Source organism: Heterodontus francisci, chromosome 2, assembly GCF_036365525.1.
Source record: "Heterodontus francisci isolate sHetFra1 chromosome 2, sHetFra1.hap1, whole genome shotgun sequence".
In the NCBI taxonomy this organism is placed as follows: Eukaryota; Metazoa; Chordata; class Chondrichthyes; order Heterodontiformes; family Heterodontidae; genus Heterodontus; species Heterodontus francisci.
The window spans coordinates 16,650,284-16,672,774 of record NC_090372.1 but is presented as its reverse complement, the minus strand read 5'-3'; the positions used below and the strand labels follow the sequence as shown (position 1 = coordinate 16,672,774).

The 22,491-nt window shown below is 42.8% G+C and overlaps 1 protein-coding gene across 2 annotated transcripts in view; it reads left to right on the top strand.

Annotated features, from left to right (window-relative positions):
- glb1 (galactosidase, beta 1) overlaps nucleotides 1-22,491 on the top strand; it is a 99,298-nt gene that overhangs the window by 5,494 nt on the left and 71,313 nt on the right. For both annotated transcript variants that reach the window (XM_068055115.1, XM_068055106.1), the window contains exons 3-7: nucleotides 3,420-3,570; nucleotides 3,658-3,718; nucleotides 6,120-6,214; nucleotides 12,308-12,488; nucleotides 17,654-17,712. In XM_068055115.1, coding sequence (XP_067911216.1) covers nucleotides 3,420-3,570; nucleotides 3,658-3,718; nucleotides 6,120-6,214; nucleotides 12,308-12,488; nucleotides 17,654-17,712 — 547 coding nt within the window. The remainder of the gene's footprint in view (nucleotides 1-3,419; nucleotides 3,571-3,657; nucleotides 3,719-6,119; nucleotides 6,215-12,307; nucleotides 12,489-17,653; nucleotides 17,713-22,491) is intronic.

The window sequence follows — 22,491 nt, the reverse complement described above, 5'->3', positions numbered from 1 at the left end:
TCATTCTTAAATGATCAGCCCCTTATCCTGAGACTGTGCTCCTGTGTTTTAGATTCCCCGACCAGCGGAAACTCTACTCTATCCAGCCCCTTCAGAATCTTGTATGTTTCAATGAGATCGTCTCATGGTCTTCTAAACTCCAGAGAGTATAATCCCAATTTACTCAGCCTCTCCTCATAGGACAACCTCCCCATCCCAGGGACCAATTTAATGAACCTTTGCTGTACTACCTCCAATGCAAGTATATCCTTTCTTAAATGTGGAGAGCAAAACTGCACATACTACTCCAGATGTGGTGACACCAAAACCCTGTACCATTGTAGCAAGACTTCTTTATTCCTGTACACCAATCCCCTTACAATGAAGGCCAACATGCCATTTGCCGCCTTAATTACATGCTGTACCTGCATGCTAACTTTTTGCATTTCTTGTACGAGCACACCCAAGTCTCTTTGAGCAGCAGCACTTTTCTCTTCTTGCGATCAACTTAACACTTCCCTAAATAGCTGAGGCCCCAGCACTGATCCTTGCAGCACTCTACTATTCACTGCCTGCCAACTTGAAAATGTCCGGTTTATAACCACTCTTTGCTTTCTGTCTGTTAACCAATCCTCTATCCATGCTAATATATTACCGCCAACTCCTCGAGCGCTGATCTTGCATATTAACCTTTTATGTGGCACCTTATCAAATGCCTTTTGGAAATCCAGGTATACTACATCTACTGGTTTTCTTTAATTTACCCTACCAGTTACATCCTGAAAAAAAACTCTAATAAATTTGTCAAACTGGATTTCTCTTTAGTAAAACCACATTGACTTTTTCTAATCATACTATGCTATGCTAAGTGCATTAAGACTTCCTTAATAATAGTTTCCAGCATTTTCCCAATGACTGATGCTAGGCTAACTGGCCTGTAGTTCCTTATTTTCTCTTTCCCTCCTTGCATGAAAAGTGGTGCAACATTTACCAACTTCCAATCCAATGGGACTGTTCCCGAAGTTCAGGAGTTATTGAAAATCATAGCTAGAACATGCGCTATCTCTGCAACTATCTCTTTTGGAACCCTAGGATGTAGGTCATCCGGTCCTGGAAATTTGTCGGATTTTAGTCCCTTAATTTTCTCCAATACTTTTTCTCTGCTGATATTATTGTCCTCACTCTTTTTAGTCCCTAGGTTACTGGCTGTTTCTGGGATGAAACTTATGTTTTCTACTGTGAAGACAGCCGCAAAATATTTGTTCAATGCCTCTGCCATTTCTTCATTCCCCAACGTAATTCCTGCTGACTCTGCTTCTAAGGGACCAACGTTTACTTTAGCTACTCTCTTCCTTTTTGATATACTTATAAAAGCTTTCACAATCTGCTTTTATATTTCTGGCTAGTTTACTCTCATTCTATTTTTTCCCTTTTTTTATCAACTTTTTGGTATCCCTTTGCTGGTTTCTACAACACTCCCAAACCTCAGTCTTGCTACTGGTTTTTGCAACATTGTAAGCCTCTTCTTTTAATCTAATACTATCCTTAACTTCCTGAGTGAGCCACAGATGGGTCTTTCTTGCTGAATTTTTTTTATTTTCAATGTAATGTATTTTTGTGGAACTTTTGAATTGTTTAACTGTTTCCTACTGTTTGTTTACCGCCATATCTTTTAGTCTAGTTATCCAAATCTACCACGCAAATACAGAAGCTCTATGACATTCAATGCATTTCAAAGGTGAGGCAGACAGCAAGATGGCATTTTCGTGACAGTAACGGTAGAGAGGCGCAACTTGGACAGCAACTTTTGGAAATTCGGCATTTAATTGCGCATGTGCTCCTTGGTCTGAAGTTGTACAATTTGCGTATAAATTACAGCACGTGCCATTAGCCTCACCGTTATTTTGTCAACAAATTCTTGGTCATTGTGCTAATGCATTAGAATGTAGAACTAGCACTGGAATGCACAATTGATGTACCAATAAGGTAGATAAAATTGGAATGTAGGAATTAATGCACTGGAGAGATAGAGGATTTCAGAGAAACTTGGGAATTAACAGAGATTAATAGGAGAGATTTTGATTGGCTCCAGCAAGTGCATCCAAAGGTACGTGGAAGAGAACTTGTGTCTCCCAGAAGAGGATCTGTTCTTTGATTTTAAGAAAGAAACAAAGAATTTGCATTTATATAGCGCCTTCAGTATGTCCCAAAGTGTTTTACAGCCAATTTTTGAAATGTAGTCACTGTTGTACTGTGTGAAGCACAGCATAGCAAGCGCCCACAAACAGCAATGTGATAATGACCAGTTCATCTGTGTTACTGATGTTAGTTGAGTGATAAATATTGGCCAGGGCAACAGGGAGAACTAATCTGCTCTTCGTTGAACTAGTGATGTGCGATCTCTTATTCCCACCTGAGAGGGAAAACGGGCCCTCTGTTTAATGTCTCATCAGAAAGACAGCACCTCTGACAGTGCAGCACTCCTTCAGTACAGCATTGGAGTGTCAACCTGGATCATGTACTCATGTCTCAGGAGTAGGGCTTGAACCCAAGACCTGACTCAGAGGCTAAAATGCGACTGACCGAGCCATGGCTGATAGCTTGTTTACAGGACTTTACTACGTTCTGTTTCTGTAGGGTTTTTGCCTCGCAATATGGCCTATTAAAAAGGACTATTTTGCATGTGTCTTCATTGAAAATTCCAAGCTAAATTATAAGTATATGTTTTACAGGCTGGTCTAGCAATTGGCCTACAAAACAACAGTGACTCCATTTAAAAAAAAAAATAAAAAGTAATGAAATGGCTTATGAAATACTTCAGGATTTTCTGTGGCTGTGAAAAGTGCCATATTAATGAAATTGTTTCTTTCCTTTCTCCTTTCTTTCTCTTACCCAAACCCCTACTCCCCCACACCACCCAATCCACAACCCACCATCCTTTTTCTCAGCCACTTGGGCTTAAACCATTTTTTGATTGGGGTAAAGGGATACAAATGTTGGGTTATCACTGTAGTTACAGCATTTGTTCTTTGTTGTTAAACCACAAAGCTTCTTCCTTAAATGTCTTGGCTTTCAGCCACCTGCACCACTCTAGTTCCATTTTTTTATATGCATTTTTTAATCTCTATATCAAATTGTTCTCTATGCTGCTGACTCCATTGGGGGAAAAAAAGTACCATTCCAGAGTGAGGATTTATTTGGGATAAGAGCCAGGGAACAGCAGTTGATTTTGGGATTCCTATTCTGCTTCAAACTCGGGGTTAGTGTCCCAGGTGAGACTCTGTTTTGTTGATTGCTTTGTTTCCATGTTGAGACCAAAGAATATTTAAAGAATGAGGAAAGCCGTATGTACAGTTGGTATCCTAATATTCTCTCTCACTAATCTGCTCGAGTTGTGAGCACACATAATTTTTCTTCATAATCCTATTTTGATTATATAGATATGTGCCATGGAATTATCATGAGACCCTACCAGGAAAATATGACTTCACTGGAAATAGAGATTTGGAATCCTTCCTGAAGTTATGCAATGATATTGGTTTGCTGGTCATCTTACGAGCTGGGCCCTTTATTTGTGGAGAATGGGACATGGTGAGTGCGGTTAAATTCATTTGAGAAATCATCGCTTTAATTTACAAAAAGTGGTTTGAAAAGCTTGAGTGTTTTTCATTTTTAAAGGGTGGTCTTCCTGCCTGGCTGCTACAGAAGAAGTCAGTTGTCCTTCGATCTTCAGATCCAGGTAAGATATCAAATCATAGATTCCACCTGTTATGAATTGATAAAATGAAAACTTAAAACACTGGAAGTGATAATTTGCACTGGAAAATTGCCAGATGAGAGAAATAATCAATGATTTTTTTTACATTGAAAAAGAGTCTTATGCACTGTATCAGACTTGCTTTCTCAGGATTTTTAGCCAGTTTGCCATGGAGAAGGATTTTGATTTGATTTATTTTGAAATGTTGCTTTTTTAAAATTATAACAAACTCACTAAAATTTAAATCCCACCTTAAAGTTACATACTAGAACTACTGGGACAGTAGGGACATTGTTGCTTTTTCTGACGTAACCCCAATGAATGTTCCTGCTTTATGGGGTTGGACTATTCCCTCCACTCTTAGCTTAGCATGAAGCAAGTTTCAAAGAAGGAAAGTGGGTGTGTGGGTGAGCAGGCAACAGGCTTGATAGTTTTATTAACCAATCCCCTGATGGGGTACAGGAAACAACTTTCTGTGTGACAGTGAACTAGAGAATAATGACCCACGAGCTACGAGGTCAGTGTGTAAGGGAGGCTATAGCATCCAATTCGGATAACTATGATGTTGTAGATTGTTATGTTCGTAAAGAGCTAGGAACTAATTGTTATGTGTAAGTGGTGTTCAAGGGTGCAACATTCACTGTTGCACTGGAGTCATGTGACATGTTACACTGCACTGGTCTATACCAGTTTCAGCAAACAGCATGGAGAGCTGTATGGAAATACACAATGAGCTTCCAGCATTTTTAAGTCTAAAGTGTGATTATTTCTAACTTCTGGGAACCAGAAGAGATAGCACACTACACTGCTGTAGTTATGTAGCCACATAACCAGATGTCAGGTAGTGTAGGAGAACACCGGAGCATATGGGAATGGGATCCACTTATTTATCCAAGAGAGTATTTAGAGTAGACTTGAAATTTGTGTAAGCTTGGTATGTACCTTCTATTGGGCTCTGAATCATGTGTCAATGCCGAGCCAAACAGTAGGTCAGTGACCTCCTTCCAATTGATTGTAGTTAACTGCCAAATGATTTGCAGTTTTTTTTTTAAAGTAAGCAAACAAAGTTTAATTCAAGTTTGTTGAAAACACACTTGCCCCATGATTTACCAGTGAATTCCCACTTTCAGCACATTCCTATTTTAAAGTCTTCACTCTATTTGCATTTCACTCCGTATAGCAGTACACTTTCTCACAACTTGAGTCCTCAATGACTTTTGCTCCATGATCAGTTCAGAAGCGGAGCTGTTCACTGGTAATAACACAGTATTCAGCTCCACTCGCAATTCCTCAGATAATGAAGCAGCCCATGCCTGCATGCAGAAAGACCTGGATTACATCCAGACTCGGGCTGATAAGTAGCAAGTAACATTTAAACCTCGCAAGTGCCAGGCAACGGCCATCTCCAACAAGAGAAAATCCAACCTCCTCCCATTGACAAGCATCCTGTGGATGACCACTGACTGTAAACTCAGCTGGACCAGCTCCATAAATGCCGTGGCTATTAGAGCAGGTCAGAAGCTGGGTATCATGCAAAACCTACCCCCTGACTCCATCATCTATCAGGCACAAGTCAACAGTGTGATGGAATACTCTCCACTTGCCTGGGTGTGTGCAGATGCAACAACACTCACACTTGACACGACGTTGGCCTGCTTGATTGGCAGCCCAACCACCGCCTTAAGCATCGATGTCCTCCCTCACTGGCGCATTGTGGCCTCAGTCAATGTCCCTTTTGAAATTTTGATGCTATGTGTGGCCGCATTTTTTCAATGCGCAGTATCTTTGAAATGTTTTTTGCCTGCTCGGTATTTAACACAGAACAAGGCCTGCGCGGTACCTTCCAGGCTACTGCGTTGCCGCGCACATGCGCAACTTAGTGGAACATTGGCTGCAGTCTGTACCATCAGCAAGATGGACTGCAGTAACTCACCAAAGTTTCTTCCCAAACCCGTGACGACCTCCACTTAGAAAGACAAGGGCAGCAGGTTCCTGGGAACATCATCACCTTCAGGTTTTTTCCAAGTCACACACCACCCTAACATGGACATAGATCATTATTCCTTTATCGTCACTGGGTAGAATTCCTGAAACTCCCTACCTAACAGCATTTTGGGAGAACCTCTACCAGATGGACTGCAGTGTTTCAAGAAGAAGGCCCTCTAACACCTTCATGGACAACTAGGGATGGGCAATAAATACTGGTCTCACCAGCGATGCCCTCATCCCGAGAATGAGTAATAAAAGAAAACTGCACCTCACTAAGTTTAGGGACCAGCATATTGAGGTGGTTTCCTCTCCCAATCCCACACCTGATCATGTAATTTTACTGAAAATTAGGACAATTCTATATATTTCCTGATGTATGTTGTTCTGGTTCCAGATTATCTCCAGTTTGTTGACAGATGGATGCATGTTTTCTTGCCCAAGATCAGACCATTTCTGTATCAGAATAATGGACCAATTATTGCAGTACAGGTACAGAGTGTTTTATGTTGAAACGTATGATTGAACTGATCAGTCATATTGACCAATGATTGACAGTATAGATGGGGGTTGGGTGGGGAGGGGGTGGGGTGTAATCCAGCCTGATATGCAGTAACAACAGCAACCTGCATTTATATAGCATCTTTTAACATAGTAAAACATCTCAAGGTGCTTTGCAGGAGGGTTATCAGACAGCATATGACACCAAGCCACATGCGATATAAGGACAGGTGAAAGAAGTAGGTTTTAAGGAGCATCTTGAAGGAGGAGAGAGTGGTAAAGAGACAGAGATGTTTAGGGAGGGAATTCCAGAACTTGGGACCTAGACAGCTGAAGGCATGGCCACCAATGGTGGGGCAAGTGAAATTGGGGATGTGCAAGTAGCAAGAATTGGAGGAACACGGGGTTCTCGGAGGGTTGTTTTGCTGGAGGAAATTACAGAGATAGGGACAAGGAGGCCATAGTGGGATATGAATACAAGGATGAGCATTTTAAAATTGAGGTGTTGTTGGACAAGGAGCCACCGTAGGTCAGCGAGCACAGTGTAATGGGTAACTGAAGAGTAGTAGGTGCGCGACAAAATTCGTAAGTAGACAGAATTCTGTGAGATTAACTGCCATACAGATGAATACAAAGTGTTAGATACTCCAGAAAAATGGGATACACTCAACAAATTGTGTTGAGCGAGGCTGAAGGAAATCTGGGAGTGAAAGACTCCACACCAACCATATGCTATCGTTGCAGAGCAACAGTCAACAAAGCAAACAGATTACTGAACTATATTGTCAGATTGGTTGCGCGAGAGTTTAATGTCATTTTGTAGCTCTGTGAGGCTCTAGCCAGGCTGCATCTCGAAAACATTCCATTTTCAGGAAACATGGATGCAATGGAAACTGATCTTAAATTTTTGGAGGCTGAGTTAGGAGGATCTGTCACGCACATCGGACTAACTCTGAAGAATTATGACAAAACGGACTTTGTCTTTAAAAATGAACCTTTATTTTAAAAGGCAATGTCCAAAATGGCCACTGAAGAAAAAGGGGATTAGCCTTTTGTGTATTCATACAGTCTGACAAAGACAAAGGGCAAATCTTCAAAGCCAAAAGGTGCTAAAGAAACCCATCATACACCCATCCTAAAAACATTCCAGAATTGAATGTCTTCCTCCAAAACAAAGGAGGTGCGAAGTAGCCACGTCTTGGGGACTTTGTGCGATCACCATGGGAAAGAGACCAGAATGTTTCCTAACAGGAGGTGAGAAGTGACACAGTTTTACCTTTTTTAAAAAAAAAGACAGCCAGAGAGAGCGAGAGAGAGAGAGACTGACCCAGAGGTGAAGCTACTTATAATAGCTGGCATTCCAGCAACCCAGAAAGCATGTGCCCTGTTGAAAAAATATGACATCAATATTATACAGTGGAGCTGGAAGTGACCCACCATCTTCAACAGAACCTTCAATCAAGAGAGAAATCTACAATCATCTCAGGCCTGCAACCATCTAGAACTTGAGTCTGAAGAGAATTCAACAGGTTTATTGTAACCCTTCTCCCCCACTAAAACTCACCTACCTCTTTCCCTTCTCTATCCGTTTCTTGTGTGTGCGTGAGTGAATGTGGTTGCGATAATTTCGGGTTTAGGCGTATTGATCAATTAACAATTTACTTTCTGTTTTTAAAAACTACAAGAAAACCTGTGACTGTCTGTTTTATTTGAAAAATAAAACACCAAAGGGCCAAACTCGAATACAAATGCACTTGCTGCAGTTAGGTGGGGAGTTGAACAGTGAGAACCACCCATGTCGCACCACGTGACCATGACAAACACAAGAACTTATACAGTGCTTTTAACATAATGATGTACCATGGTGCTCACAAATAAGGAATAGACATCAAGTAGCAGAAGGAGATGATTTAGGCGGTGACCAAAGACATGGGTTATAAAAAGGCTTTTTAAAGTGGGGACAGAGGGACTAAGAGAGGTTCAGAGAGTCCCCAAGAGAAAAGCTGAGTCACCTGAAGGCTTTGCACTAATTGAATGGAAGAAGGGGAGAATTCACAGAACACCAACATTGGAGAACTGCAGGACCCAAGCTGGAGGAGGTGACAGAAGTCAGATGTTGCAGACTGCTGGAGAGCATAAACTCCTGCTTTGAGAATGGGGAGCCAGTGAAAGCTGTTGTGAACGGGGAGCAGGTTCGAGCTGGACAGGATGTGGGTGATGGATTTTGGATGGTTTGGACTATAGTGTGGAGCTCAGGATCATGGGAAAGTAATGTGTTCGAGAAGTTTAAAATGGAGGTAGCAAAAATGTAGAAATAAGTTTACTCAACAGTGAAGTTGAGAAAGGGATAGACATGCTAATATTGTAGGGATGAAAGTAATGGATATGATGTAGGCTTTGAAGCTCAGCCAGGAGCTACAAGAAGGAAATGGAGTCGGGTGAGAATATGGAGTTTTAGTAGAAGACAAAGAGGATGACTTTGATCTTCCCAAGGTTAAATTGTCTTGGTTCATCTAAAGCCTGAATTTGGACATGCAGTCAGTCAGTACAGTGGTGGCCATGGAGTTGAGACTGGTGGTGATGGCAGAGCCATGAAGTTGGTTGTTGTCCAGACACATGTGTGAACTGACTGTGTGCTGATCATTTTGCCAAGGGCAACATATAGACATTGTTACAAGAGCACTTTTTTTGTAAAATATGTTTTTTAAGGACTTGTGGTTGAATTATAGACATTGATTCTTCTGGAAGCTTGAGAAGATGCTGGAACTTTGTTTTTTTAAGGGAGGTCAGCAGAAAGCCTTTGGACTGAGCTTGAAAACAAACAATTACTGGAAGGCATCAGTCTGCAGATAATTACCCATCAGGGTTTGTTATTGACTTGGGGCGATGTTTACTAAGAAGTGACAGGTCAAGATTTATAAAGGTCAGGAGGCTTGACTTCTGGAATGTTTTTGGTTTCACTTTGAAATGTTACAAAAGATAGTTGGTCTTTGCCTCCCAAGGAAACCCAGCTCATCTCTTTCTCTCCCTTGGAAAGAAACCCTACGTCTCCAGTTGGTCTCCTCTTTCCTCCCGTATTTGAAGATACCCTACGTTTTGAATGTGCGGGAACTGAAATCCCTGTTGCTGCATTTCTGCTATGAGGCCTATCTGAAACCTCTGCTGCATTTCTTGGAAAGCCTACCCAAACTGATTTTCAACATTGCCAGGAAAGAACTGTTCTAGGAAGATCCCAGTGACAGCCGTCTATACGCATTTGGGATGCCAAACTAAAACAAAGGACATCTTCCTTATCTTCTCTTCCTTCTTTTAAGAATTAGCAAGTATTTAACCCTGGTGGTTTTTTGGTCTTTTTTTTTGTAATAGAGCTCCAAAACACAAATCCCTTTATTTTTCCGTGTGTGTGTGTGTTTTTTTTTTAAAAAGGAGCTTTTATATTTCAATCTGTGTGTTTATGTTTTACTCCATTACAGGTTAAGACTAGTTTTATAATCTGATCATTTTGTTAAGGAAACCTGGTTGCTGTATTTTATTCTGGGCAAAATAAAGAGTCTATGATTGACTGACTGTATCGGATGTGGGAAAATTTAAATATATGTTGTGACCTGTGGAGAAGTGGGTCTAGAACGAACAGTGCACTCCTCCCACCTTGGTCGTAACAACATGGAAAGAGGAGCCAAGGCTAGGACTTTGTGGGAGGAGGACAAGATATTTCTGGAGTTGTATAGATGCATTGGGACAGGTAGGAATGGAGTCAAGTGGGGGTGCTACTGTAGAAGAGTGGTGATGGAGGAGAGTGGAGTGGTAGACCATGTTGAAAGGTTAAAGAGAGGTTTAAGAGAAAAAGAAGGGGCAATGTGCTCTGCTTGTAGTCATAAAGGGCATTGGTGACTCTGGCCAGGTCTATTTTGCTTCTGAGTCAGGCAGATAACGAACTGAGGAATTCAAACAGAAAATGGTGGACGGCTAAGCCCAGAGCTGGGTGGTGGTGATGTGCTGAAGGAGAAAACGATTAGCGATGGTGTGGCAGTTGGTTAAGAAGAGCAACAGTTTGCATTTATATAGCACATTTTAACCTGGAAAAATGACTTAAGGTTCTTCAGGGAGGTGTAATAAGACAAAACTGGACCCCAGGACAGAGGAGGCGATATTAGGCGAGATAACTAAAAGCGGAGTCAAAGAGGGGGATTTTAGGAGTGTCTTAAAGGATGTGCGGGAAGTGGAGAGACTGAGGGGCTTAGACAGGAATTTCGGAATTTGGGACTTAGATGGCTGAAGTCACTGTTGCCAGTGGAGGAGTTAGGAGCAGGGATGCATGAGAGGCTAGAGTCTGAGGAACACAGTTCTCAGAGGCTTGTAGGGCTTGAGAAAGTTAGAGATAGGGAGGGAGTGAGGCTATCAAGGGATTTAAACATGAGGAAGGGAATTTTAATTTGGAAGTTTTGGGGATTGGGAGCCAATGTAGGTCAACAAAGACAGGGGTGATGGATGAGTGGGGCTCAATATGGGTAGCACAGTTTTAAATGAGTTGCCCCCTATATTTTTTTAAACTTGGTATTTGTTATCATATGACATACTCTGAATATAGCGATTTCACAGATGAAAAAATGCAAGTCCAATGATGTATTTCTCTATCACACACACTGAGTTTGCCCACAGTTTGTGGAAATGTCCAGCACCAAGACACAGTTTGTAACTTTACCCAACCATTTATGGATAATGTCAGTGATTTTTGTTTCCAAAGTTGTATTACGTTTTGTATTTTGTTATTTCTGCCTGTATGCACTTACCTGAGTGAAGAAGAAAAAAAATGACAGCTTAAAACAGATACAGAAATTAGCTGAGCATTTTGACAGGCTTATTTTGCAGCAGCTGCTGATTGCTAGGATTTTAAAAATTGGATGGTTTTGTGATGCCTGCTCATTTTTTTATTGGTAGATTCCTCTTGTTCCTTTTAGACCTTTTTTTGTTTCATATTTTGCGGAATTTTTGAGTTAAACAGAATGGAACTTGAGTGTATTTTTTGAGCAGTCATGAATTTTAACCCCTCCAGATGTGTGACACGTTGATGTCCTGAGATCTGATGCCTGTGAGACCTCACTTTCAGCTTGATGCTATGAACATGTGCTAGACACAGGAGTTTAATTATATGGATACGTTCATGCAGCGATAATGCAATTTACTTGAGTGTATACTGTAACTCAATGAAGCAGCAGAAACCATTTTTAACTTTATTCTTGTCAACAATGTGCGCTGTCGAAACTCTCATTTATGCCTTCATTACCCCTAGACTTGACTATCCCACTCATGGCTGCTCGCCCACATTCTACTCTCCGTAAACTTGAGGCCGTCCAAAACTCAGCTGCCCATGTCGTAACTCGCTCCAAGTCCTGTTCATCTATCACCCCTGTGCTCACTGACTCCCAATCGATGGCTCCCAGTCAAGCAACATCTTGATTTTAAAATTCTCATCCTTGTTTTCAAATCCCTCCATGTCCTCATCCCTCCCTATCTCTGTAATCTCCTCCAGCCCCACAACCCTCCGAGATATCTGCACTCTTGTAATTTGGACCTCTTCAGCATCCCCAATTTTAACTGCTCCACGTTGCTGGTTGTGCCTTCAGTTGCCTAGGCCCTAAGCTCTGGAATTCCCTCTCTACCCCTCTGCCTCTACCTCGCTTTCTTCCTTTTAGGACCCTTCTTAAAGCCTACCTCTTTGACCTAGCTTTTGGCGCACTGACCTAATATCTCCTTTTGTGGCTCGGTGGCATATTTTGTTTTATAATGCTCCTGTAAAGGGCCTTGGGAAATTTTATTATGTTAAAGGTGCTAAATAGAAATAAATTGTTGCAGCTCATTTTGCATAAATGTCAACATGGTTTTGCAGCATTTGTGTTGCACAGTCCCATTGTTATGAATTAAGTAGCTGGCAAAATATTAATTAACTTAATGTACTTGAGTAGTAAATGGCATTTTTTTGTTTTTTTTTTAAACTGGTTGCTTTCAACAGTAGTTGTGCAATTGGATGTTTTTTTATGTAACTGTAAAATTGGCAAGCAGGTAAGAATTCTTGTGCTGTTTCAGGTGGAGAATGAATATGGTAGTTACTTTGCTTGTGACTATGACTATCTACGGCATCTACTGAAGCTCTTTCGGTACTACCTGGGCGATGAGATTGTTCTGTTTACAACAGATGGAGCAGGGGAAAATTACCTCAAGTGTGGCTCTCTGCAAGGACTGTATGCGACAGTGGATTTTGGTCCAGGTACATTGAAACTTAGTTATCTGGAAGAACTGAATCCCTTTTGACTGTTAGTAGGCCGAGGGGAAATTATTCAGTTTACATCTCTTTCCGCTAAAACAAAGCCCTACTGCTGCTTCGATCATGCTGTTCAATGTCAAAAATGACTTTGTTACTGTAATATTTAAGCCTGTACAAGTAAAACTGCTAAGGCGAGTCGGAGACTTAGCATTTGGCAGGCAAAAAGACAGAAGAGCAAGGGGAGAGACAACTGTGTAACAGCCCCGACAACCAATTTTATCTGCAGCGCCTGTGGAACAGTCTGTCACTCTAGAATTGGCCTTTATAGCCACTCCAGGCGCTGCTGCACAAACCACTGACCACCTCCAGGCGCTTACCCATTGTCTCTCGAGACAAGGAGGCCAAAGAAGACGACAAGTAAAATATATACTTTTGATTAGAATTGCTATTTCTGCTGTGCCTTTCTTTGATTTCTCCATTCTTCCTTCTCTCCCCTCTCATTATTTTAGGTTTACTTTTACTTTATTTCAATTTATTTATCATATTTATATCCCATAAATGTTTTAAAAAGATATTTTCCTCATCTTTTATCCCACGCTGATTGAATTCCACAGTCTTATTTTGCAGAAAGGACTGTACAGTACTGGTCTCTTTTTTTAAGGAAGGATGTAAATGCATTGGAAGCAGTTCAGAAAAGGTTTACTAGACTAATACCTGGAATGGTCAGGTTGTCTTATGAGGAAAGTTTAGACAGGCTAGGCTTGTATCTGCTGGAGTTTAGAAAAGTAAGAGGCGACTTGATTGAAACATATAAGATCCTGAGAGGACTTGACAGGGCAGATGTGGAAAAGATGTTTCCCCTTGTGGGAAAATCTAGAACTAGGGGTCACTGTTTAAAAATAAGGGGTCGCCCCTTTAAGACAGATGAGGAGAAAATTTTTTCTGAGTGTTGTGAGTCTTTGGAATTCTCTTCCTCAAAAGGCGGTGGAAGCAGAGTCTTTGAATATTTTTAAGGCAGAGGTAGATAGATTCTTGATAAGCAAGGGGGTGAAAGGTTATTGGGGGTAGGCGAGAATGTAGAGTCGAGGTTACAATCAGATCAGCCATGATCTTGTTGAATGGCAGAGCAGGCTCGAGGGGCCGAGTGGCCTACTCCTGCTCCTAATTCATATGTTGATATGACACGTACCAAAAGCAGTAACTTCTGATGAAGTAGAAACTAGTGTGAAAACTGACGTGCAAAGTTTTTTTTTAGACTGATCAAAATAGAGGGAAATTGAGACCAACAGGTAGTGAAGACGCTGTCTACTTCAGCTATTGGGCTTAATAGACCTTAAAATGCAGGAAGTAAGTGTTGGACAGTGGAGTGACATTGAGCGCATTCAGTTGCAGTTAACATCTGAAGAATGTTCCTGTGCTGGACGTACTGAATGAAAATCAGAGGTGGGGTGGGGATGTCGTGATCTTAGTTAACAGGGAGTGCTGCCATGCCAGTGGAGGATGTTTTCCCATTCCCAAAATTCCTCAAGACAATCAGCTGTGAAAGGGATGAAAGTTGACCCTCGATGTCTTTATTTTGCAGGAGAGGTCTATCTACAGAAGGCTGTACTTCAAAGAGACAGGTCTCATCTTTTCTTTGTGAGTGAGGGAGGCTGTGAGACTTGAAGCTAAGGCTCAGGACTTCTTATTCTTGTCCCCCTTTTCTCTCTTTCTCTCCTCTACCTGCCACCCCTGACTTCCCTTTCTCTGTCTGTCTATACCAGAAGTATACTGATTCTTAATGTCCCTGGAAGCAGGGACCTCAGAATTCCCGTGTTGGGAACTACAGCCAAAATCCGGACAGGTATATGATAATTGTTGCACCCCTGAACATTTGTACTAGGTTGGCACAAGGAGATCAGTAACATCAGTCGGTCTGCTGTGCACGGGTGTATTCAGATATGACTTTAAGACAAATGCCTTCATCATTTTCTCTGTGAACTGCTGGCAGCAGGATGAGAGGCCTGTGCTATTTTCTCAGATAGCAGAGTTCTTCAAAGTCCCACGTATCATTGGTTTGTGTATGTAGCACTGCTTGCTCTGACATGCAATAGATATACAGTCATCAACAAGGTGCCCTTGTTTGAAAGCAACATTAAACTGAGGCCCCATCTACCCTTTCAAGTGGATGTAAAAGATCCCATCGCACTATTTTGAAGAAAAACAGGGGTTATTCGGGGGAAGACGGTGACATATTGGTAATGTCACTGAACTAGTAATCCAGAGGCCCAGGCTAATGTCTTGGGGGATACGGATTCAAATCCCACCACAGCAGCCGGTGGAATTTTAATTCAATTAATTAAAAAATCTGGAATTGAAAGTTAGTCTCACGAATGGTGCTGTGAAACCATCATCGATTTGTTGTAAAAACCCATCTGGTTCTCTAAATTCCTTTGAGGGAAGGAAATCTGCTGTCCTTACCTGGTCTGGCCTACGTGTAACTCCAGACCCACAGCAATGTGATTGACTTTTAATTGCCCTCTGAAATGGCCTAGCAAGCCACTCCGATGTCGAGGGCAATTAGGGATCGGCAACAAATGCTGGCCTTTCGAGCGATGCCCACATCTTGTGAAAGAATTTTTTTAAATCCCCAGTGTCCTGGCCAATATTTATCCCTCAGTCAAAATCACAAAAAAAACCCCAGTTTATCTGGTCATTATCACATTGCTGTTGGTGGGAGTTTGTTGTGCACAAATTGGCTGCCATATTTCCTAGATTATGACAGTGACTACACTTCAAAACTACTTCATTAGTTTTAAAGCGCTGTGGGACGTCCTGAAGTTGTCAAAGGTGCTATATAAATGCAAGCTTTTTTCTGAAAAGATAATGAATAACAGCAAGGCAATGATGCGGGTAAGATGGAGGTTGAATCTGTAATTGCTGAGTAACCTTTGCTAGATTTTTGGAGCTCTTTACTCAGGTTCTAAGGAGTTTAAGGAAGGAACTTTCAGATGCATAAAATATTTAATGGTGCAGGTAATGTGGTGAGTGCTTGGGTACACGTGGTCTCACTCTGAATTGGGCAACTGTAGATGTGGAATGATGTTTACCACTTGCAGGTTTCTGCTGGGCTGTCAGTCAGGACACTGGATGAAGTTCAAAATTCTGTACTAGTCTGGCAGCATTTGATAAATTAGCAAGTTAATGGCTGAAGTAATGTTAAGTGTGTTTATGTTAAATGTGCTTTGTGATGCAGACAAGTTAATTTCTCTGTCTCTGAACAGTGTAAAATTTGTAGGATTTTTGTTTAATTGTGATAAAACCTCTGGTCCTCCAACAGCAGGAATATGGAAAGGGAGGAGAGATTAAAATCAATGAAGACATTAAATTTTAAACTGTGAGAGGGGGTCAGTGCTGCTCCTGACATGCTTGTGAGAGTGTTGAGGATACCTTTAGGGGTTTAGAAATCTCCCTGACTCTAAGTTAAAGCAGAGTCTGAGACGGGAGGAAACGCAGAGAGGATCCGCTAACAGAGAAAGGAAATAGTACGACTGATAGGGTGCTGAGAAATACCACGAGGAAAACCATTCAATAAATTCAACTTGACGCCCCTCTGCAGACAGTAACCAACACTGCCACAGACACCATTGGACGCACAGAAAAGAGCCTTTGATTGTTAGATTCAGTTTTTGGCAGCAGCATGGCCTGGTTTTGGGCAGGATCCCACCCTGAGCTCTAGTAACCCCTACCAATAACCTGTTCAGACCCTTGTCATTAAATAAAAAGAAAAGAAAGACATGCATTTATATGGTGCTTTTCACAACCTCAGAATGTCCCAAAGAGCTTTACAGCCGATGAAATACTTTTAAAGTGTAGTCACTGTTGTAATGTCGGAAACATGGCAGACAATTTGTGCACAGCAAGCTCCCACAAACAGCAATGTGATAATGACCAGATCACCTGGGTTTTTTTTTTATGATGTTGATTGAAAGGGTAAATATTTGTCTGGACAGCAGGGCTAACTTCCCTGCTCTTCTTGGAAATAGTACCGTGGGATCTTTTACATCCACCTGAGAGGGCAGACGGGGTATCGGTTTAACATCTCATACAAAAGACGGCACTTCTGACAGAGCGCCGCACTGTACTGCACTGGACTGTCAGCCTTGATTTTTGAGCTCAAGTTCTGGAATGGAAATTTAACCCACAACCTTGTGACTCAGAGGTGAGAGTGCTACCAACTTAGCCAGGGCTGACAACTGAAATAGTGCTGTCCCATTACAATGGCCATTGCATATAGTCGGCAAATTGCATTTGCGGGAACACACCTGCTATAAGCAGCGGTGATTATACTTCTAACTTTAAAGCATTGAGACATGTGCAGTGATCAAACATTAAAGGGGGAATTTTATGCTCTTACCCCGCCGTGAGTTTGGATGTGGGGAGAGCATAAAATTGGGTGGGATGGTGACTGCGTTGGGGGGGGGTAGACATGGGGGATCCCACCACCTTCCCGCCACCACCAAAATTAAGTCCGGGGCGGGAAGGCCTGTGAATGGCCTTTGGCCCCACTGCCAATTGAGGCTCTTAACTGGGCAATTAATGCCCAATTAAGGGACTCCTCCTGCCATTGCTGCAATTAGTCGTGCAGTGGGTGGCCCTGTCACCGCACGGGAAGCACAGCACGGAAAACCGTACAGGCTGCTTCCTGGCTCTGGGGTGGGTCCCTTGTTAAAAGGCACTTAGTGCCTGAATGAGTGACCCAGCATCAGGAAAGGCGGGTGGGTGGGGGGGGGTGCCCTCAGAGTCACCCGCACCCCACCCCCCCGCCCTTGCTATCGACCCCTCCCCCTACACCTGCCTCCCCCACAACTCCCACCCCTGCTGCCCTGATTTACCTGTGGCCTGGGTCCAGCACCGTTCCTGGGCCTCGGTTGGGTGCTCCACCGGCAGCACCCACTGCCCTTGAGGTGGCACTGCTCAGTGAAAGAGCTGCCGGCCTTTGATTGGCCAACAGCTTTCCAAGGGCAGGACTTCTGTCGCTGGGGTCCTAGATTCGGCGAGCCTGCCACAGAAGAGGCAACGTGGGGTACTCGCCTTCGCTTTTTCCGGATGTCAAGACTCCCGTCGCCTGTATTAAATTCCTGCCTGAATCTTCTTATGTCTCACTTTGTACAATTTTCTATTGACAGGTGGAAATGTTACCAAATTATTTCAGGCTCAAAGATATGCAGAACCTCACGGACCAATGGTAAGCATCAACTGTCTGACATACTTTCGGCCAGTCAGATTTTACTGCAAGATAGTTGGTTGCAAGGAGTTTGCATGCTACTTGGTAGAGTTATTAGTTAATTCTATTATCGTTTTGTATACTGCTTACTGGATGGAGATTGTAATATTTAAAGTGAGGAGCAAAAGCATGAAAGAGGAGATAGAATGGGAAAATTTAAGTTTCTTGCTGAGTAAGAAAAATATTTTCATTGGTTACAGCACAGATAGAGGCCATTCAGTCCTTCATTTCCATGCCAGTTGTCTGTAAGAGGTACTCAGCTAGTCCCACTCCACTTCCCTTTCCCCATAACTCTGCAATTTTCTTCTCATCAGGTAATTGCTCAATTCACTTTTGAAAGCCATGATTGAATCTGCCTCCATTATACTCCTCAGGTAGTGCGTTCCAGATCCTAACCACTCACTGCCTAACAAAAAGATTTTCCTCATGTCGTCTTTGGTTCCTTTGCCAGTCATCTTCAATCACTGTCCTCTGGTTCTCGACCCTTCCACCGATAGGAACAATGTCTCCATGTCAACTCTGCCCTGACCCCTCATGATTTTGAACACCGCTATCAAATCTCCTCTCAACCTTCTCATCTCCAAGAAGAACAGCCCCAGCTTCTCCAATCTATCCACATAACTGAAGTCTCTCATCCCCGGAACCATTCTCATGAATCTTTTCTGCACCTTCTCTAATGCCTTCACATCCTTCCTCAGGTGTTGTGTCCAGAATTGGGCACAATACTCCAGTTGAGGCTGAACCAGTGTTTTATACAGGTTCACCATAACTTCCTTGCTTTCGTACTCTATGCCCCTATTTATAAAGCCCAGGATCTGTATGCCTTATTAACTGCTTTTTCAACCTGCCCTGCCACCTTCAACAATTTGTGCACATATACCCCCAAGTCCCTCTACTCCTGCACCTGCTTTAGAACTGTACCCTTAATCTTATTTTGCCTCTCCTCGTTCTTCCTACCAAAATGTATCACTTCACACTTTTCTGCATGAAATTTCATCCGCCACTTGTCTGCCCATTCCAGCAGCCTGTCTATGTCCTCTGGAAGTCTATCTCTATCCTCCTCACAATTCACAATACTTCCAAGTTTTGTGTCATCTGCAAATTTTGCAATTGTGCCCTGCACACCCAGTCTAGGTCATTAATACAGATCAAGAAAAGCACTGGTCCTAATACTGACCCCTGCAGAACCCCACTATATGCCTTCCTCCAGTCTGAAAACAACCGTTCACCACTACTGTTTCTTGTCACTCAGCCAACTTCGTATCCATGCTGCACTGTCCCCTTTATTCCATGGACTGCAACTTTGCTGACAAGCCTGTTATGTGGCACTTTATCAGATACCTTTTGGATGTCCTGTTACACCACATCAATCACATTACCCTCATCAACCCTCTCGGTTACCTCATCAAAAACGCTATCAGTATAGTTAAACACGATTTGCCTTTAACAAGTCCATGCTGACTTTCCTTAATTAATCCACATTTGTCCAGGTGACAGTTAATTTTGTGCTGATTTATCATTTCTAAAAGCTTTCCCACTATTGAAGCTAAACTGACTGGCCTGTAGTTACTGGGCTTATACTTACGCCCTTTTTTGAACAAGGGTGTAAGCCTTGCAATTCTCTAGTTCTCCAGCACCACCCTGTACCTATGGAGAATTGGAAGATTATAGCTAGTGCCTCTGCAATCTCCACTTCTCTCTGTGTACTCAGATGCATCTTATCTGGTCCTGGTGACTTATTAACTTTAAGTACAGCCAGCCTTTCTAACACCTCCTCTTTATCAATTTTTAGCCCATCCAGTGTCCCAACTACCTCTTTCACTGACTTTGGCAGCATCTTCCTTGGTAAAGACAGATACAAAATACTCATTTAGTAGCTAGCCATGCCCTCTGCCTCCGTGCATAAATCCCTTTTGTGGTTTCCCAATTGGCCCCACCTCTCCTTTTACCGCCCTTTAACTATGTACATGCCTAAGGAAGACTTTGGATTCCCTTTTATGTTAGCTGCCAGTCTCTTCTCATAATCTCTCTTTGCTCCTCTTTTTTTCACTTCCCCTGTGAGGTTTCTACATTCGGCCTGGTTCTCACTTGCATTATCAACCTGACATCTGTCATATACACCATTTTTTTGCTTCATCTTACTTTCTATCTCTTTCACCCTCCAGGGAGCTCTGAGTTTGTTTGCCTTGCATTTCCCCCTCGTGGGAATGTACCTTAACTGTACCTGAACTATCTCCTCTTTCAAGGCAGCCATTGTTTTGTTCCAGTTTTGCTTCTAATTTGATTGGGCCAGATCTGTTCTCACCCCACTGAAATTAGCCCTCCCCCAATTAATTATTTTTTACTTTAGATTGCTCTTTTTCCATAGCTAATCTAAACATTATGATACTATGATCACTGTCCCCTAAATGTTTCCCCTTCTGACACTTGATCCATCTTGTTCCTCAAAACCAGATCCAGCAAAGCCTCCTTCCTGGGTGGACTGGAAACATACTGATGTAGAAAGCTCTCCTGGACACCCTCTGGAAGCTCTACCCCCTCTCTGCCCTTCATCTATTACTATCCCAGTCTATATTAGGATAATTAAAGTCCCCCATTGTAACTACTCGAGGGTTTTTGCACCTCTCTGTAATTTCCTTGCAAATTTGTTCCTTTACAATCCACTAGTTGGTGGCCTATAGATTACAATCGGTAGTATAATAGTGTTCTGTTGTTTCTTAGCTCCAAACAAAAAGATTCTGTCCTTGTCTCCTCTAAGACATCCTCTTTCTCCAGCACTGTATGTTCTCCTTAATCAATACTGCAATCTCTTCTCCTTTCTTTCCTTCCCTTCCTTTCCTGAACACCTTGCATCTAGGAATATTTAGTACCAAGTCCCATACTTTATTGAGACAGGTCTCTGTCATCTCTACGACATATCCACCCGTGTCTGTGTGTCTGCTGATAACCAACCTTAGTTACCGCACTGTATGTTCACATACATGCACTGTAAACCTAATTTAGACCTCATTACATTCCCTCTTACTCCGACCCCCACCTAATGCCTTACTATTTCTTACTCTAGTGCTATCTGGCTCTCCCAGTCCTTTGTGCACTTTGTTTTTCCTGTGTAATGTTACATCCTGGTTGCTGTCCCCCTTGCCAAATTCGTTTAAATCCTCCCTCACAGCACTTACAAACCGCCTCAAAAAGGTATTGGTCTCGACCCTGTTGAGGTGCAACCCATTCGGCCTGTACAGGTCCCACCTCCCCAGAGCCGGTCCCAATGTCCCAGGAATCTAAAGCCCTCCCTCCTGCACCACCTCTCCAGCCAATGCATTCATCTGCTCTATCTTCTGATTTCTATACTCACTAGCATGTGGCACTGGGAGTAATGGGGAGTAAAGGCCTGCTACCCGACCCGAACCCGACGACGTTTCGGGGTTGGGTTGGGTCGGGCCGCTCTTCCAGATCCAGCCTTCGGGCTCGGGTCCGAGTCGGGCCGGGACCAGGTCGGCCAGGTCCGAGTCGGACACACGCAGCAAGGTAAGTGTTAAAAGTTTAAAAACTTACCTGAGCTGGAGTCCGGGACGTCAAGCAGGAAACTGAGTCTGCGCAGTGAGCGTCTCTATGACGTCATCACGCTCATGCTGCGGCTTTCGGTAGATTGGGAGTCGGAAGGTAAGTAAAGGGAACGTTCCAGTGGGCGGGACGGGTCAGGCTCAGGGACCCGGGCCGGGTCGGGCTCTGGTCCAATGTGGTTCCGTCGGGTTCTGGTCGGGGTTTTTTTTTTGTCACTTGAGCAGGCCTTTAATGGGGAGATTACTACCTTTGAGGTTCTGCTTGCTAGTTTCCTTCCTAGCTCCCTAAAATCTGCCTGCAGGACCGCATCCCTCTTTCTACCTGTGTCATTGGTACTGATATGGACCATGACTGCTGCTTATTGACCTTCACCCCTCAAAGTGCTCTGCATTAACCTAATAAATTAAAAGTTTTCCTCTCAAGTGGCATAGATAGTATGCACTTTGTCCCATGAGTACATTGCTCCTGGCAGCGTTCCAACACATTTCACTTTGAGAAGCAATATCTTGCTCGTTTACAACCTATAACTAGGCTGATCATTTCTTTATGAACTTACATAGTGTGCTCAACTAATTCTTCTTCTTTGAAGCATACAAAATAATCACAGGGCTTGACAGGTTTGATGCAGGAAGGATGTTTCCACTGGCTGGGGGGTCTAAAACCAGGGGGCATTGTGTCAGAATAAGAGGTAGGCCATTTAGGACTGAGATGAGGAAACATTTCTTCACTCAGAAGGTGGTGAATTGTTGGAATTCGCTACTCCAGATGGCTGGGGAGTTACAGTGATTGATAGTTCTAGATATTAAAGATATCCGGGGATATGGGGATAGTGCAGGTACGTGGCATTGAGGCAGAAGATCAGCCATGATCTGGTTGAATAGCGGAGCAGGCTTGAGGGGCCAGATGGCCTACTCCTCCTAATCCAGTATTCAGTTGACTTGCAGTTGAACATTTGTAATTTGCTGAGATTACCTGGTTCTGGGGCATTAGGCAAAGGGAATTGGACTGAAGACCTGTGCATTTCTGGGGAATGGCTTGAAATGAACTTTTATTAAAAGCTTTCTGGAAGTCAAGGTATATCCGGTCATAACCCAGGACACAGTGGAAAGACATCACTTTTTTCAAAGAAGTCGAGGAGGTTGGTCAGGCAGAACTTCCTGAGTCAATGCTGGCTTTTGT